The 19,030-nt window shown below is 47.6% G+C and overlaps 1 protein-coding gene across 1 annotated transcript in view; it reads right to left on the bottom strand.

Annotated features, from left to right (window-relative positions):
* Window positions 1–19,030, bottom strand: part of IFT122 (intraflagellar transport 122) — a 72,189-nt gene that overhangs the window by 19,659 nt on the left and 33,500 nt on the right. Inside the window, exons 14-18 of the mRNA XM_004368350.2 lie at window positions 17,908–18,072; window positions 15,249–15,446; window positions 10,422–10,562; window positions 7,069–7,122; window positions 3,838–3,999 (exon numbers count right to left, since the gene is read on the bottom strand). Coding sequence (XP_004368407.1) covers window positions 3,838–3,999; window positions 7,069–7,122; window positions 10,422–10,562; window positions 15,249–15,446; window positions 17,908–18,072 — 720 coding nt within the window. The remainder of the gene's footprint in view (window positions 1–3,837; window positions 4,000–7,068; window positions 7,123–10,421; window positions 10,563–15,248; window positions 15,447–17,907; window positions 18,073–19,030) is intronic.

Genomic DNA, 19,030 nt, shown 5'->3' with positions numbered 1-19,030 from the left:
CTATATAGTGACTGTACATCTGGTCGGTCCAATTTCAAGTATGCAGACCTGTAATCTTTATTCCGATCACATGGATGATACCACATGCCTCAGGAGGCTGCGCACGTGGCTCCCTAAACTTAAAAGCTGTGGCCCCCTAAACTTAAACAAATGATTTAAAGAGTTCCAGGAAAGCCCCTCTGCGCCCCCACTCCCACCACTACACTCGAAGTACTATTCTCATGTATTCTCTGAAATGTGCCACTGCCTGAAATTAGGGAGTCATCCCATTGGCCTTGCCCCAGATATGTGCCTAGGACAGACCAGGAGCAGAAATGGCTTTGGTCAAGTACTTCCCGAGCGAATGGGGTCTAATCCTGTCCCGAAATCAGATCTGCAGGGGTGGGAACCGATCTCACCAGGCGGAGAGCAGGAGGCCATGGGGAAACCTGAGATGACGGGGGTGTCCTCCACAGAAGATGGGAAGGAGAGAGCCCTGGACCCAGAGGATCAGGGAACTGGGATGAGGGGGCCTCTGTTGTCTCCACCACACAGCAGCCTCTGAAGGCCATGCCCAGCATCTCCAGGTTGGCCCTGGAATGTGTGAGAGACAGTCTCAGAAGATCACCTCTTTTCAGGATACAGTTACCCAGAATATATACGGGGGAGCTTGCCAGAGTTGAGGCAGCACTGGTATTGACATTTTTCAAGGTATAGCTTCGCAAAAAGAGAACTTGAGAGTGCTCAGAAGCGGTGTCTTACGAATAATATACCTTCAGAGAGTGCTCTGGTGTCAGCCTCACAAAGCAGAAAGAAAGCACTCCATCTCCCATGATTAGCACTCATCTGTCAGGGAAGTACAGTCAACGCTCACTAAAGACCCACTGGAACAATCAGCTCCTCTTTTTTCATTTGCTTTCAGGGTAATTGTGTAGCCCCTGAAATAGTACACTAGATTGGGGTAAGACAATCAAATATTTTAAAAAGCGGAGGGACGGGCATAGTTTACCCTACTGCTGGGGACTCAGTAAAAGATAGGCCCCGTAAGCTGAGCTTTGGGTCCCTCTGGAGTTCACAAAAGGAACCTGTTGACATCGAGTCGATTCTGACTCATAGGGACCCTATAGGGCAGAACAGAACTGCCCTACGAGGTTTCTAAGGAGCAGCTGGTGGATTCAAACTGCTGACCTTCTGGTTAGCAGCTGAGCTCTTAACCACTGGGCCACCAGGGCTCGGAGGGGCTTGGAAAGCAGTCACCAACTATCTGAAAATGTCTGATTTGGACCATTATGGACACACCTTTTACTCTTGGCAGCTACAACAATGTGCACCGTTTGTATCAATGCAAAGCTGGAAACCCTGCTAACCTGGTTGGTTAAATGAGGTTAATCAGCTGGGGGAAAAGGCATCATAAGAGGATAGAAATGTCCTTCAAACGGACTTCAGTGAGTGCTCAGGAGACTTGGGGTGACCACAGTGAGAAGGGTCAGAGGCTAAGAGAGAGCCATAAGTGGGGGTCATCCACCAGAGGAAGCCAGCCAAGCACACGGCTCACAGGCTGGAGGGCCCTCCCTGACAGGAGCTCGGGGAGTGCTGACTTCATGGAAGGAGAGTCTAAGTAGTTCCTTCAAGGCTCAACAAACTGGGTTTTCAAAGGCTTTTTGGTTCCATGAAGCTAATTTACACGTTATCTGGGGCCATGGCAAAGACTTTGTCCTGGAGTAGACAGAAAGAGGCTGTGCTGAGTGATGAATGAGACTAAACAGTGTTCCCATGCTTGGTGATTTTGATAAGGACGTACTACATAAGAGTTAAGAGCATTATAATTCCCTTTATCACCATATAAACATGTCACTTATCCGGAAAGCATACAATTTATTTGTACGTGGGAATGTAATTTAAAAATTTTCCAAAAACCAGATTGAATCTTGGGAAGCAATTTTTAAGTAAACAAAAACATGCCATGTTAACAAGCACTGTATTTCTCCTCCCCAAAAAAACATAATGTGTATGTACACATTTTCTCAAATTCAGACTATTGGGCGGGGTGGGGGTGGGGACTGAAATGGAACCAGTCTACTTGGAATTGTGATCAAAAACTAAAACCAAAAACAACACCCAGAGTATTTACCTTCACAGAGACAGAACAGATGGAGTGTGTAAATGGGCTGTATTTCTGGGTGGGAGACCGTGGCTCACAGAGCCCAGCAGAAGCGCACAGAAGGGCTCGGTGCAGGGCAAGGGACCGGCTGGCTGGGGAATGGTCTGAGGAACATCCACTCTGCGGTCATGCTTGGCCCTCTCACTTTCCTAACCTTCGTACAGCTTGGGGTTTTTAAAGGGTTTTCCCATATGTTATTTTCTGCATTTCTCAGAACTAAACCGAGCTGTAGGTGTGTTACCCTCTCAGGAGGGAATGCAGGCTCCACAACGTGCGTAGACTTTCCTCAGGTCACCCTCCGGGAACGGCCAAGACTTGCACTGGATCTCTGGATGACAAGGAGTTTTCTACCCCGCCACAGCTGCCTGCTTGCTGAGGAGGCTTCAGGGCTCCAGGAAGGGCCGTCAGTCCAATGCCTTGATTCTACCTCCAGGGATTCAATCCTTCAGCTTAAGGTTTTGTCCTCAGTTAAAATTCTGTTCTCCCCCAGAAAGACAGAAGCACTGATTTGGTGTTCTCAGTATCGACGTATTACTAAGTCTTGTACATGTGAGTGGTGGAGAAATAAAGTTGTGTAGGAAAAAAGTAGTGAGAACATGAAGTGCCTTGGGTCTGAGCAGGGAGAGAAGGAACCACCAAGGTGAAGAGACAGGCTAGGGGCACAGGTGCTCATCAGGTACTGATGAACAATAACTCCTGGAGCCACATCACGGGAACCCAAAACACAACCTCCAGCCCAAGAAGCTAACAGATGGTGAAAGATCAAAGAGCACAGCCATGTTCAAGAAGAGAAAAGCAGCAAGAAATGGGGGAATATTTTCCATCTTGAACTCGAGAGCTAGATAATTACCATTAATAGCCACTAATTGATTGTGACTGATGACTCACTTAATGACATTTGTGAGTGCCTCTTCTGACACTACCAGGAAAGGCCGCTTAACAAAGGCACCTCCTTGAGGAAGAGCCTTGTGGCTTGATGGGCCCAAGGCTCTTTTAACCTCAAATTAGGCTGAGCTGCAAATGTCTTGACTGGTCTGGGACCCTTAGCGGGACTTATTCTCTCCAAAGCCTTTAGGGGGCTGACCCAGGAAGAGCTTCTGCCACACATCCTTTTAAAGGCCCACATCCACTGGGGACTAGCTTTAATGAGGGATCTCCACCATCACCCACCTGGATGTATGTGGAGCCACTCTACGCTTGCCAAGGTGGTGTGAGGTGCACTCAAGGACAGGGACTCTGTCATGGCATCCCAGAGAGCAGGCACTTAGGAAACGTTGGCTGGAGTGAACCACATCATCCTGAATGGTTGGTAAGATCAGCTCATGCCTGAGGACACTGATTCTTGGTGGCTTTGCACAAAGGTTTGAGAGAATTTGTAGGAGAATTTGCCCTGTTCCCTGAATGCTCACTGAAGGGATTATGCTGGCTCAGAACCCTAGCCCAAGTGCCTCTGTTGCTGATGGAGGTCTGAGCTGTCCTACTGTCTCTTTGATGTCAGCCTTAGAGGGCAGCTTTAGATCAGTTTTGCCAAGTAGCCATAAACTGTCTCTCTGTTTACCTATTTGCCCACATGCTTTCTGAAGCTGTTGCTATTTTCTGTCCGCACCACTTCTTGGGGTAAACAACTTGGACACTGCAATGTCAAAACTCTAGTGGGTTCCAAGCGACAGCTGGAGCCCGGGATATGGGTGGATTACCTTGGCGTACTCAAACATGCGGAGGTCGGTGTACATATCAAGTGCAAGGGTCTCGTGCCCACTCCTCTTATACAGTTTGGCAGCTTCGTGAAACTTCCCCTGGTAGGCAAACACATCTGCCAGAAACAGGTCATTGTTGGTCTCTCCCCGCTTCTTCCTCTCCTGTAAAAATTAGAAGCACAGGAAATGTCTTCTGCAGCTATGGGTAGGAAGCAGCCTTTACAAAAGTTACATGTTGCTATTTCAAGTTAAGCCCCTCAGCCTTCCTACTAGAACCTACCCTTGGCTCCTGGGCTGTGTCTCTCTCACCTAGGTTTCTGGAGGGAACGCTTGACAATAAAAACAGATTTTTTTCCAGACAAGTAAAGATCAAAAAAGACCACATAAGATGCAAACCTTTGTTTGTTTAATGGAAATTCTTCAGGGTTGCTTTCCTGTACTTTCTTTCAAGGCAACAATGGAGAAGTTAGGACAGTGTGTGCTGCCGACTACTGGAGGCACCTAAGCTCCCAAGACCCATAAAATCCCCAGGCCTGGCTTGGCAGACTTGTGGCCCGTGATGATGGTGGACAAAAAGAAAGTTTAGAGTTTCTGCCTGAGAAGGAGACCAAGGTAATAGGACAACAGGTCTTACTATGCTGCTGTTTCTAGAGAGAAGGTAAGAAATAACATGTACTGAGCACCAACTAGGTGCCCAGTATACACTTTATGTAACAAACTAACCAGTTTCCATCAAGTCGATTCCAACTCATGGCCGTCCCATGTGTTGCCTAGAGTAGAACTGCTCCATACAGTTTTCAAGACTTTCTGGAAGCAGATTGCCAGGCATTTCTTCCTTGGTGCCTTTTGGCTAGTAAATAAGCACTTGTCCGTTTGCGCCACGCAGAAACTCCTACTTTTTATGCATACCGTCCCCAAAGACACATGTGCATGCACACACAGACACACACCCACAGATGCTTAGCCATGCTGAGGATGAAGAGAAGAAGTAATCCACCACACTCCTTCCTCCTGTGTTAGGGAACATTCATTAGTCCACAGCTCAGGTATTTGTAAACACTCAATAGCACCCAATCTCTCATTCCCAGCAGTTTCCTTTTGCTTGTTTTCTAGCAAGTGTATCCCAGTGGAGGAAGATGAGACATTGAATCAAACTCCTAGACAAGCTGGTGAAAGATTTAACAGCTGGAGGCAACATGCTTCCTCACTGACAGAAATAATTAAAAAACAACAACAACAACAAAAAATACCCCTGCACACAGTTTGGGCTAATCGGTTAAATAAACTAAATCCTAATAGCAGGAAATGAATTAAAACCTTGTAGTGAGATCAAGAAATAGGTTTCACTAGGCATAGGATTTAGGCTATAACCATTCTAGGCCACAGAATATCACCATTATCAATAAAGCGACTTATGCACACTTAGTACGTACATAGCAATAGGAGCAGATTTTCCTCTTGCTGTAAGTACAGTAACATCTCACCTATCCAAAAGGAACCTACTAAGGAACCTCGATTCTCTTGAATTAATGCCGAAGACCCAGAAGCAAGCAACTAAGTCCTCAGAGGAGCCCAAATTGATCCTTAATCAAAGGCAATTTGAGCTTTTTCAAGAGACAATTCTTAGAAGTTTATTTCAACTGACTCCCCAACTCACAGCATATTAGAAGAGGCAAACATTTTCAACTCAGTTAAGACATGATAAGAGTTGGCCCTCTCAGAGCTTTTTTATCTTTTGCACAGAGAAAAATTAGATTCCAGGGCTTCAGATAAAGACCCCTAGGTCCTGGCCAGTTGGTTCACAAACGAAAGCCACTGATAATCAGCGGCACCGGACACTGCAGACGGATGACCCAGAACCAACCCTGGACCATGTCAGGTAAGCAACAGAACAGACCCTCCTTGTAATGGTGCTCGGTGTGCCATGCGTGGGGAGGGGCGCACCAGGAACAGCTTCTTTAGATGGGCAACCTGGCATACAGCAAAGAAGGAGCCTGGGAAACACACAGAACTGGGTTTCAGTTCCAACTGGGCTTTTGGTGATGGGTCTTTGAGTAGGAGACATAGTCTCTCTGGGCCTTAGTTTCCTCATCTATAAAACAAGGATAATAACAGCACCTGCCTCTTTGAGTTGTAAGGATTTAAGATAATGTGCATTGAATGCGGAAGATAATGTACACATCGATCAAGCACAGGGCACAGAGCAGGCACTCAACGAATGGCAACTATTATTAGGCTGAGAAGGCTGTGAGCTCCTTCAGGCCTCTCTCCTCCTCCTCTTTTTCCCCACCGCACTTGGCACGGGCTTGGCCCACGGCAAGTGTTTATTATGCTGAATGGAACTGAAGGGACAAGACATTTTGCTGATTTCCTCACCGCTTCAATATGGGAATTCAAATGTATCTCACATTCCCATATCCTCACAATAAATCTGTACAGAAGAGAAAATATGTATGCCTTTTTACAGACAAACCGATAGCACCGAGACACACAAATTCAGAACATTGCCAATCATCACTGGGCTGACTGACCAGCTTCCTTAGCCCACCCCAGCCCTATCTGGTTTGCCTGACAAGGCCGGCATACTCAGCCAGGAGTGGCGGGGCTGGGTGGGAAGGGCTGCAGCATTCCCTGGGAGCTCATCACAACATGCCTCCCTTCCCAGAGTCCCCTTGCTGGGGATGGGGGTGTAGATCATGTGTGGCTGGGCAACGCCTCTGATACCAGCAGATTATCAGAGAAGCGCTTGGCTGCTAATCAAAAGGTCAAGAGTTCAAACCCACCAGCCGCTCCTTGGAGAAAAGACCAGGCGATCCACTCCCATAAAGATTTCAGCCTAGGAAACTCTATGAGGCAGTTGTACTCTGTCCTATAGGGTCGCTATGAGTCAGAATCGATTTGATGGCAAACAACAACAGAGAATGGTAACTGGCTAAACGCCACCACAGGGATGAAAACCTGCTATTGTGAGTCTAACTTAATCCTCCCAGCAACCCGGCAAGGAAGGCCTTGTTATCCCAAAGCTCAGAGAGATCAGGAGACCACACAGTGTCTCCCCGGCCCTGACCACTCCTGTGCACTGTCCCCACTACATGGCCACTCTGCTCCTGGGGCCCCAGCAGGCTCTGTCCACATGCCCTTGGGACTCTTGCTGCTAGAAGTGCTGCTGGTACCCGCTGACTCCGAATCTGTGCTTCCCTGAGAAGGAAGAACACTTAGCTCGTCCTTTACCTCAATGCTGTTGATGAGCTCTAAGTATCGGAGGTCTTGTACTCTGGTGAAGGCCTATGGGGAAGAAATGAAGAATAAAATCAGCTGCCTTCTATGGGCTTCAAAAGAGGGTGATTGGCTGGGGTGGGGAGTCAAGCTTTAGAGAGTGAGCCAGTAAGGAGGGGAAAAAAGGCAGGCAGTGATTAATCATCACGTATTCACGTGGGTTACACCACCCCATGAAGTGAGGCTTTATCCTGGGGATTAGCCTATTAAAAAAACAGCAAAGACGTCCTGCCTGGATCAATGACTTCAGGACGAGGTAAAACAAAACTGTGATAGTGCACTCTGTGATGATGCCTGCCTGGGAGAGCCTCTATTCAATAGGAAAAAATGAGCCCGTCTGACACTCTGAGTAGGTGAAATGTAAGAGGGAAGAGAGGAGAGAGGATGGGGCTGGAAACCATTCCTTCCTTCCCCCCATCACAAGCTCTAGATGGAAGCCAACTCAGAGGCTGCAAGCATGCTAGATGACTTGGAAAGCAGGAGACAGCTATGCTTACCAGAGGGGTAGGGGGATGCAATAAACAAGGAGCACCCAGAGCTCACATAGTTGGGGAGAAGAAAGTTGAGAAGGAATAGAGATGGCTTCTGGGAAGAAGGGGGCGGTAGGAAATGAATCACTCCGAGTCCCTGGAAGGCAAACCCTTATGTAAATCCTAAAAGTTCAGCCCTTGCCTTGGACTCCTAAAGCCAGAGACTTTAACCCATGGGCTGCTAGAAGTTTCTAGGCAGTCTCTGAAGCAGATTGATGTTAGCTGAGCCTCCTCTTCTTATAGATTCTGAAAGTGGGTTAGAGGAGCACAGCCCCCATGTCAGGCTATGCTGCCACATTTCTATCCAGCTGTGCTTCTTTAAATGTTCCCATTTGAATCGGGTTGACACACGCCCAGAGGAGGCAGTGCTAAGAGCCCTTAGAATTTAAAATGCTGAAGAACACCCTGGTGACTTGCAGCCTCTACTTAGCTGTGTGCCACCCTCCATCCGGAAAAGGCCTGGGGAAATGAGCAAGTCATCAGCCTTGGGCTAGCTCACAGCTTACCACAGTGTGACTCCATAGGGCTGGGCACCCTGCCAGGGCCTGGGGACCCAGAAATGAATACAACATGGGCCCTGTCTACTCTGCTCGATTTAGGGGCTCACATTTTAGAAGGGGAGGTGGGTAGATAAGAGAACTAAATTTCCCTGAGCTAAGAGCTGTAGAAGTATGAACTCCATCCCCCTGAGATCACAGGCTAGGAACCTGTCAACTGGGTATTCCTGAAGAGGAATTCCTGGAAAGCGTAAGGCAGGCATCACAGGAGCAAAGGGACAGAGGGCTAAGAGCATCTGTGTTCCAAGTTAAAGGTCTGATAAGCAAACCTTGTAGATCTGGGTTTCCTTAAAGAAGCGTGAGAAGAGAAATCTGGACCGCCTGGTGAATGGCAGAGAGGACAAGCAGAAGGGGCATTCCAGGCCTCAGTCATATCTCTGGGACTTTCCAGCTGTGAGCCCTGAGTCTGCTTCCCCTTGCCTCTGGGCTCCCACTATCTTCTTTGTGGATAAGGGTCAAGCTAGTGATGCCTCTCCAAGGTTCTTTCTAGTTCTGCTGGGCTAGGATTCTAGGATTCCCCCGTGAGAAAGCTGTGTCTGAGTTCCTTCAGCCCAGACACAGTCTGCAGAGTCAGGGGCATGCTGGTCATAGTGGTCAGCCACGCGGCCCGCGAATAACCTCAGTGAGTGGAAGCGGAGAGAAATGTGGGAACAGGGCAGCGACCGGGCGCTAAGCAGCTCTCCTCTGCCATCTAGCGGAGAGGCTGGTCTATCGCCTCCCCACTCCCCTATCTCCAGATCTGTGCGTGCAGAGTGACTTAAGCTGAAAAAAGAAAGGCCTGGGGATTCAGGATTTGAATAAAATGATAAAGTTCTAGTCTCTGGTCAAAATCTTGCAGCTTTAATACAGTCATTTCTGTCCTCAGGGAATGTTTGGGGGAAAGCAGGCTGGGGGTTAAACGTTGAGCCCTTAAAAGGTCTAAGGCACCATGCAAGGCAATAAGGTAGCCGTTTAGTTCTCAGGTTGAGGAAATGACAATCTAGTAGGGAGACTTCTGATTTCATCCCAATGCTTTGTTATTCTTCACCGTGCCTGGTATTTCTGGGTGGGGCAGAAGAGGGATGCTCCCTCTGTGGAATGCTTCCTGCTCCTCTGAATTCTTAAAGCCCTCCTCTATTACCACTTTTTCTGACACTTAATAGACTTAAAACCGTAACAGAGATAATTATGATTATACAGCAATCATTTTTATTTGTTTTTTATTTGGCTAGCATTTATACAACCGTTTCCAGTTTTAAAGACCCTTCTGTAAGCATCTTGTTTAAGCCCGTAACTCTGTATGAGACACTTTAGAAATGGCAGGCCAAGGTCACATGGCTCATACACAGCAGAGTTGGTTCTCTCCGGGGACTGAGTCTTAGCCTGGTCTCAATCCGTCTCCTTTCATGCCTGAAATCCTGACCTAACACAAGTGTGCTTTACAGATTCCCTCAGCAGCAGCTCAGCAGTATGTGCAAAGTAAGTGTCTGACTAATTGACAGTGGGAAGACAGAGAAAGAGGGAAGGGAGGAGACATGATGGGGCTAGAAGCTATTCCTTCCTTCCCCCTTCCTCAAGTTCTAGATGGAAACCCAGCTCAGAAACATGGCTGAGCTTTTTCTACGGTGCAGAAAAGGGTCATATATTTTCAGCCATTTCTGTAGTTTTAATAAACTAAGCCAGGAAATGACACCATGAATCAAATCCATGAATCCTGTCTGTGCTGCCATGAAGGTATGTGGAAAGTGACCACACTTCTCTCAGAATCAAATAGCTTGACCATCTCCTTCCACCGTACTCAGCAGAGTGATGAGAAGAATAGCATTGTTTAATAAATGGCCTAATGCTTATGCCAATGAAAAAGATACTATTTATTGAGTGCCTATTATCTGCTAGGCTTTTAGCTAGGTGCTTTATAAACAACTAGTAAGAGTGATAGCTGGAATATATCAAATGCTTATCCTGTGTCAGGCTTTACATGCATTATTGCATCACAGCGTTACAAGTCTGTGAGATGGCTCCTATCATCACCCTCATTTTACAAATAGCAAACTTTGAAAGGCTGTTACCTGTCCAGGGTCACCGTGAGGAAGTGGCCGAACCAAGACTTGAACCCAGGTCAGTCTCACTCCAAAGCCACTGCAATATGCTTCTGCCTCTCCCTACATCACCTAGACCCCTTCTGACCCCTGATGGGACCCTCCAAGGACCAAATTTCATCTCATGCTGACTGGATGCTTACCTTCTTTGCTGTTTCAAACTCTAATCCTTCTAAAGCCTCCATGGCCAGGTCACGCCAGTCAGCGTCTGTCACGCCCAAGCAAGCAATCTGGTAGGCTTCTTTGAACATTTTCCGATCCAGGTACTGGTACATTGGAGCAGACTGCAGGATTTTATCAAAAGGAATAAAGACTGTTTTCAGAGCGACGAGAAGAGTCAGATTCATATAAAGCTAGCTCCAGATGTGTGCAAAGACTTAATTACAAATGCCAACAGAGTAATGCCACACTGATTAAACAGTACCCTCTCAGCCACACCCAGCTACCCTTCCATGTTTTCTATTCTGCCACTCCTTTCATAGATGAGCCACAGGTGTCAGCCACACAAACTTCCCACCTATCCTCCCCGACACCACCTGCCTTCCCCACCTCCAAGCCCACCTCCAGGCCTCACCACTCTTCACCCCTAGAGAACACTGGCTTGACTTCCAAGGCCCTGTCAAAATGTTGGCTCTTCTAGAAAGTCTTCCCTGATCCCTCAGCCCCCACCCCCAGGAAAGGAGTTTCAGCCCTTTGCGCAGATCTCAGGCTGTGTGGCAATTACATGTCTGTCTCCCCACGAGCCTACGAACAACCCGAGGCAGTGGCTGGGCTTTCCTCATCTCCCTCAGCAAGCCCTCATCCATGCCTGTGGAAGGAATGCACACATTACTGTGAGGAAGGGGGTCTGAACGGCCCCTGCTTAGAGGGAATCAGCCCTACAAAGGTTAAGTGACTTGCTCCAGGTTACACACAAAGGCTTTAGAGACAAGTCTCCTCGTCCTCTGACACTGGGAGCCACCTCCCTCCTACTAGATGGGGCTGCCTCACTGTGAGCACCTGTGAATTGTTCCTACTAACTTGTCTTTCTTAGGTTCACAAAGTGCTCTGGGATCTGTCCCAACAGCTCTGTGTAGTAGGTACTGCTACTTCCTGACTTATAGCCCAGGAGACGGATACTCAGAGAGGGCAAGTGACTTGTCTGAGGACAGGCAAATGAAAGGCCCAGGCCTGGAGCTCAGGGCGGCCTGACCCCAGGTCCTGGGCTCCTTCCTGCCTCTTGGGTGTGTGCGTGTGTGTGTTTGTGTGTGTGTGTGTGCACACACGCACAAGCAAGGAGAGCTGGGGCCTGGACACCTTTAACAATGAAAGGCCCTGCCCTTGTTTTAGGCCAGTCAATGTGACTTAAGGAAGCAGCATCTCTCCTGGATTCCTGGGCAGCGAAGATCAATCAGCCAGTACCTCTGTGCTAATGATTCCCAAATATGGAGCTGGGAGTGCTGTTCTCTCCATTTAGGGCCTTTTCCTGTCCCAGTTTTTTAGCACTAAAGGATTTTTTTTCTTTCCCCTTTTAAGCCTGTCTACCTTCTGAGAGCAAGATGTGGTGCTTCCCAGTGCTTCTCTCCTACTGTGCCAGCCCAGCCCACCTTCCCTTCCTTCAGGATGGCAGCAGGGTGTGCAATGGACGTCAGCTGAGCTGATGGGATCTGGCTCAGCCTCATCCTAGCTGTGTGGCCTTTGGACAAATCTATTAACTTCTGTTTAGACGCCCTGCTCAGCTCACTGGCTACCTTGGACAAATACAAGAGGTACTTTGAAAATGATAAAGCACTGGGCAAAAAGTGAGCCCAATCCATCACGGCCTCCACTCACTCGCTCACATCAGCTCCTCACCCACTCCCAAACATGCCCGCTTGTTCCCACGCCCACCTCTGCCTCCTGTGAGATACCCTCCCTACTCCTCTCTCTGGCTTTCAGCCCTCTCAGGGTCAGATCAAGTGTCACCATCTCCTGGAAGCTTCTCAACCTCCCCATCCACCGTGCTCTTTCCTTTCTAAACTCCTCTAGTTAAGTACTCTCTGTTCCAACTTCATTTTGATGTGTAACATTTGCTATTTCATGACTGTCTGTAATAATAGTAAGAATATATAGTAGGAATGGGGCCAGATAAAACCAGAAAGACAGGTATAACTAGCCCCATTTCACAGAAAAGAAAGTGGTGAGCTGAGCTCTCAAGGTCACAGCTGGGCCAGGTGACAGAGGCAGGATTCCAAGCCTGAGTGCCTTCCCCGATCAGTAAGCACAGCCTCCGCCCAGGCCGAATGCCCCATGGGATGGGATGGGGGCTCAGACAGGCATATCAGTAACACACACAACCAATGGTTAACATTCAGGCTTGCTTGGGAGGCACAAGTTGAGAGTGAGAGTCAAGCGAATTTTAAAATATCCTAACTGAACCAATACCCCCTGCCCTATACTTTGTATCTCACTGCTGCATTCCAAACATGAAGTCACTACCTCCTCTCCACACAACCAGGAAGTCAAACTAGGACTTGCTACCCTACTTGGCAGAACAAAGAAACCAGTTCTTGCACAAGATGATGCAGATTTCAAAAGGAAACCAGAAATCCCGAGAGTGGGTCTGATGCTTTCTCCCGCCTCTCTAGGCCAAAACCACAGGACGGCTGGAGACAGAGGCGACAGAGAAACAGCCTTTGTCTTGAGGCTGCTTTCCTAAGCCTTGGCAGTTCTAGGCTGCTGTGTCAGCAGGACATCCTTGGTGTGGCCACAGGGAGACTTTGGCCACTGAAGCTCAAGGTCCTGCTGCAGGAAGCCCCGGCCACCCCTTTGGCTCCCCTTGGCCAGCCAAAGTCAGGGAGCAGCAAACTGCATTTATTTTTGAGATCAGGATGGCAACCCTGGGAGAAAAATTTTCATAAGCATAGCCCGTTTGGCACGATTGAGGGAGACTGAGTTTCTGGTGGATGTGGTGCGGGGGCTGCGATGGGAGCAGACAGGGCTGCAGGGAAGCAGCCCAGGAGGGGCTGTCCTTGTCCCCTCCCCCACCCACCTCCCTTCTTTCTCTTGTTCTCTGTTTTCTCTTCCTTTTCCCCTTTCTCAGATCTGAATCGTACTCATATTTATTAAGTAACTGCTCGATGTCAGGCACTGATAGAAGGACTTTTACAACAATTCCTACAGCAATTAGTAACGAGGGCATTATCAGTGTACATGAAGAAGCTGACTCCAGCTGGCCCTTTACAAGCAGCCAGGGGCAGGGGGTGGGTTGTAAGTGAAGGTGAGTTGTGTGGAGGGAATGTAGATTGATATAACTCAGCTGAAGGGTAATCCAGAAGTATGTTTAACGATCTTTCCAAGGTACATAGCCTTTGGCCCACCGACTTCTCTTCTAGGAATTTATACAAAGAAGCTAATTTCGGACAGATGCAAAAACTCGGGTAGAAGACTGCCCACTGCAGCACTATTTACAATAGCAAAAAAAGCTGGAAACAGCATAAACGTCCGACAATAGGTGCTGGTTGAGTAAGCTGTGGAACAGCCATGTGATGGGATAAAACGCAGCCATTAAACAGTGCTGGGGGAAGGGCAGGAGGGCAGTGGTGGGGGTAACAGAGAAGCAACACAACACGAGGATCCTCGTGATGTCGAAAGTGCTCAGTATCTTGACTGTGGTTGTGGGTACATGAACCTCTGTGGTTGTGGGTACATGAACCTACACAGGTGATAAAATTGTATAGCACTAACACACACACACACACACACACACGAATACCAATAAAACTGGGGCAATCTGAACAAGATGGGTGGGTTGTATCAATGTCAGCATCCTGGTTGTGATATTGTTTTGTAAAATGTCACCAACTATGCAAATATGTAGACAGGATCTCTCTGTATTATTTCTTACAACTGCATGTAAATCTACAATTATCCTAATATTTTAAAATGCTGGAGAAGTACGTTTATTGACATGGAACCATGTTTTCAATAGATTGCTGAGTGAAAAAGCCAGATTATTAGTTTAGATTACTAGTTAATAGCCAACAATTCATACAAACTGATGCATCTGCAATACATAAGTGTTAAGTTAGATGAAAGGATGGCAATGCAGGAAGGTGGTGAAATGTCTCTATTTCTTGTTCGTGGTCCACGTTCACTGCATAAGTACAGGAAATCTGTAGGCTTCATCTATAGGTCACAATACTTAGATAAAAATCATAAAGCAGTATTTACAGTATGATTCCATTTTTGTTTAAAAATATTTATATAAAATTATATACTTGTTTTATATACGTATTACATACATGTATAGAAAAAGTCTGGGTGGATATATTCGAAAATATGTAAGAGTGATTCTCTCTTGAGAATGGGATTCTGAGTGCTGAAGTTTCTCCTGGAGCTTATCTCTATGACAGTTCTTCCATGGACGTGATTCTCTTATGAGGCAGGCAGGCAGCTGGGGCAGCCATGACGAGGCCAGCCACCACTGGGTTGTCTATCTCTGCTCTCGTTTGTGTTTCTGCCCTTCCCTTTTCTTTGGCTCCATACTCCAGCCTTCCATTTCTGTTCTGGCCTCCTCCTAGTTCAGGGGACTTGTGCACATAGCCCCAGGCTCCCTTTGCAGCCCACATGCCCACCCCACACATATTCTCTCTTTCTCACACACACATCACCACCATCCATGTGTCTGTGCATATACCCTGCTAAACTCCCAGCTTTCCTGACTCACTCCACTCTGCCCCACACACGACTCTCAGTGAAACACAGGAAAGAAGGATCAGAAACAAATGGACGCTCAGTGAGGTTGAGCTATTTACCCAAAGACACACAAGTGACAGGGTGAAATAGGGCTCCAGGTCCAAGTCCAGAGTGCCTCCCATGATATCCTAGCTGCCACTCTTACCTCTCTCCCCTCTCTCCTCATTACCCCCTCCCCAAAGCACCAGTGAGGGGCCGGGCTTCGTAGGCCATCTGCCCTGCCATCCGCAAGAGCCAAAAGGCACTTGGGTTACCTGGGGCACCTCCACGGCCGACATGGAGAAGACATGGAGGCAGAAGATCTTGGAGCCATTGTAGCCGACCACGAAGCCCTGCAGCTTCTGCTGATGCACAGGGAAAGTGCTAGCTTTGATGTTGAGGTAGCCTCCCCCTGAGAAGCAGAGCATGTCCTCACACTGGGTGTTCCAGGCCACACTGTTAGCATTTGGTTCCTAGAGGACGGGGATGGTGAGAACCTGTCAGACCACCTTGAGCTTTGACATCATTTCATTCAAGCAATCTTTCTAAAGACAGGATCATCCTAACTTGCTAATAGTGGGATGGAAGGAAAAGGAGGAAAGGGGGATCAGAAAGAAACGGATAGAGGCATAGATATAAGCTCCTCTGTATTCTCTGAATTTCTGAATAAGCGTGTATTACTTTTGAAAAATTTTATTATTACCACTATCTAGAAAGCGGTATTGTTGGCTCAATGATAAAATTCTTGCCTTCCATGTAGAAGACCTGGGTTCGGTTTCCAGCCAATGCCTCTCATGCACAGTCACCACCTGTCTGTCAGTGAAGGATTACATACTGCTATGATTCTGAACAGGTTTCAGTGGAGCTTCCAAACTAAGACAGACCAAGAAAAAAGGCCTGGCTATCTACTTCTGAAAATCAGCCGGTGAAAATCCTATGGATCACAACAATTTGATATGCAACCAATAATGGGGATGGCACAGGATGGAGCAGTGTTTCATTCTGTTGTGTACAGGGTCACCGTGAGTCAGGGGCCCGACTTGACAGCAGTTAACAACAACGCTAACAGTAAGTGGAAAAAATCAGCAAAGTGGGATCCCACTTTTGTTAAAGAAAAAATATATCTAGATATACACAAAAAGAAGGTTTACAGGGATATATCCCAAAGGATCAGCCATGATTGTTTCTATGTGGGTGGAATTGTGGGTGCTTTCTTCATTTTTTTCTTTGCCTGATTTTTTTTGGTCATGAACAATTCTTGTTTTTTATAAGAAAAACAACAGTGAGTTATTTTTAAAATTAGAAAATAATATAATGTCTCTGCATTTACAACTCACACATTGTAAAAATAGTCACCCTGGGAGTCAACCCCCCCACCACCTCCTCTCAGACTTTTCTGCTCGGCTCTGGAGCCCCACGGGCCAGCAGACATTCCTACCTCTCTGCCAGGCTGACTCTTTCACAATGAACATGGATTATTTTTATAATGAGAAAAAAAAAATACAGCTGTTTTCATCTGCAGAGCAGGGGCAGTGGGGAGGAGAAAAAGCCAGCAGGCAAAAGAGTAGCTGAGAATGCTCATGTCTCCTGACAAAGTCTGAGAACTTCATTCCCTATCCTATGTCTGCACTATCAGGGGGACTGGCGAGGACACGCGCTCTCCCACTTTGTACTGGGTTCTGGGCACAGACCCAGATTCACAGCCGGGGGCCTGCTAACCCACCGCCAGGTAGGGGTGGAGGAGGAGGCTAGGGAGAAGGAAAGTAATACTTAGGGCCCTATTCTGTGCCAGGCATTAAGCTAGGCACTATGGTATCTTGTTTAATCCTGTAGCAATTCTGTGAGGGGGCGATTACTCTTCCATTTTAGAGATAAGGAAGTTGAGGCTCCAAGAGGTTTACCAACTTGCTCAAGATCACAAAGTAGGTAATGAAGGCAGGAATAAAGCACAGGTCTGTCTGAAGACAAAGCCTGTGCTCTTTCCCCTAAACCACTCTGCTTCCCCAGTGATCTGAGTGAGCTTCTATCAATTGGGAGTCACCTCTGGGCTAGTAGGTAGCCAGGTGGCCCCTTCAAATTGACTGAGGCAGCTCCCTACTCCAGGTACCCTCCATCCTCTGATTCCAAGGCCAAGGCCAAGGAGAAGATCAAAATCTGCCTATAACACTGGGGTATTCTGCAATTCTGCAGCGGCCAAAGAGAAGCCAGTCAGGAGAGGTTCCAGCTTTGGCAGAAACCCACTTTAGGGAAACCAGCCCTGACTATTTACAAAGCCCTAAAGAGGCCCAGAGCGGCCTGAGTACAGCAGAAAGCCAGCAGTCACTAGCTCTGGAGCCGCTGGACATTCTTCTCCAGTGACACACTTCCTCTGGCCACGGGACCAAACAATGTTTAAACAATGCCTATGCCCCAAAAGGTCGAAGCACTCCACATTTTGCTGACTCATAACATCCTTGTAAAACAGTAGAAGGGAGGGTTTCTCCCCCATTCCTTCCCTTCTTTCAGATGATAAAATCGATCCTGTTTCCTTACTGCATCTTAGGTCACCCATAGATGCAGGCAGCCCCCAACAGGCAAGAGACAGATTTCTTAAAAAGAAAACCATCATCATATTAATCCATTTACTTAGAGTCTACAATGTACTCCCCTTAGGTGATCTCATTTACTGCTCACAGTAACCATGTGAGAAAGGTGTCACTTGCCCATTCATGTTACAAAGTTGAGAGAGGCTTGACCATGCCCTGTAGCTAGTGAGTGCGAGGGGCAGGATGTTCAGGGGGCCTCAGACCTGGAGCTTGCGCTCAGCCCCTACATCTCACTGTCTCTCCCAGAGTTCTCTGAGCCAGGTGCGACAATCTCCTCAGTAACTGGAAAGCCTGAGGAAGAGCTCTTAATCAAAGGGACTATGTTCTCAGGCACCCTCTTAGACCTCACCTGGAAGAGCAGCTCCTTGGTGTGAATGTCGTACACCAGGCACGTGTCATTTTCATCCACCACGGCCAGCTTACTGCGAGAGGCACTCATGTCCAAGCACCGCACCGCTGTGGCCTGCTTGAGTAGGATGATGGCAAAGAGATTGTCCACGAAAATCTTCAGGATCTGGCGAAATTTCAGAGAAAAAGTGTGCATCACCATGGCAACAAGACCCTGGACCACCGCCAGGCTGTTGGATTCCCATGTGTTCTACAAGAACAACTCCCACCAACCTCACCAGATGCTCCATGCAGAGAAAAAGATTCAGGAAGAAGGGGGCCCCTTATTCTTAAGGGACCAAACAGGGGTTCATTAGAAGTTGCCGCAGTAATGGCAGGCCTCAAGACACACCAGACTCACTTTAATGTCTGCTCAGTCTGGGGATTTGCTAATGATACTGACTAAACTGTGGAGTTAGAGGACACCATCCAGCAGAGATCTGAGTCACAAACTAACACAGGAGGAGGGTCTGGTAAATACTGGTATAACCAAAGCAAAAGAATAATGAGGCGGATGACAGCTACCATTTGGTGACTGTTTTAGACAGCCCTGTGAAACAGGTATTATCCTCATTTGTAAAACCTGAGCCTCAGAGAGGTGAACTGACCTTTCCAGCGTCACACAGCTAGTGAGTGGCTAAGCACAAACATGGACCCAAGCTACCCTGACCCCAAAGCCCATGCTCTCAGCCATCATGCTGGAAGTCATCACTTATTGTAAGAAGCAGGCTCTTCCTCCTCTGCTACTACATCTCTGTGGCTCCCACTGCTCTCAGACTCCATGATTTCCATGCCCAGGAAAGACCTGACAAGCCTCAGCCACAAACCATCTGCTAGACAGCTTGGCTCTTAGGCTAATGCAATTACATTTTCACTGTCACATTTCCACATGGCCCACTTAGAACTTTTCTTATTTTGAGAAAAGAAAACGCACACACAGAAATCTGTTTAACTTTGTGTAACCTAGATTTGTCACACCAAAGGACCCATTTTCTTATAACATCGAGTGATATCCTGAGGGCCCAGCATTCTCTGAGATACATGCTGGGCAACACTGCCCTAATTCATTCATTTCCCTAATAGGG

Source organism: Trichechus manatus, unplaced genomic scaffold, assembly GCF_000243295.1.
Source record: "Trichechus manatus latirostris isolate Lorelei unplaced genomic scaffold, TriManLat1.0 scaffold00001, whole genome shotgun sequence".
NCBI lineage: Eukaryota > Metazoa > Chordata > Mammalia > Sirenia > Trichechidae > Trichechus > Trichechus manatus.
The sequence above is the reverse complement of the archived record's forward strand: the minus strand, read 5'-3'. Positions and strand labels throughout refer to the sequence as shown.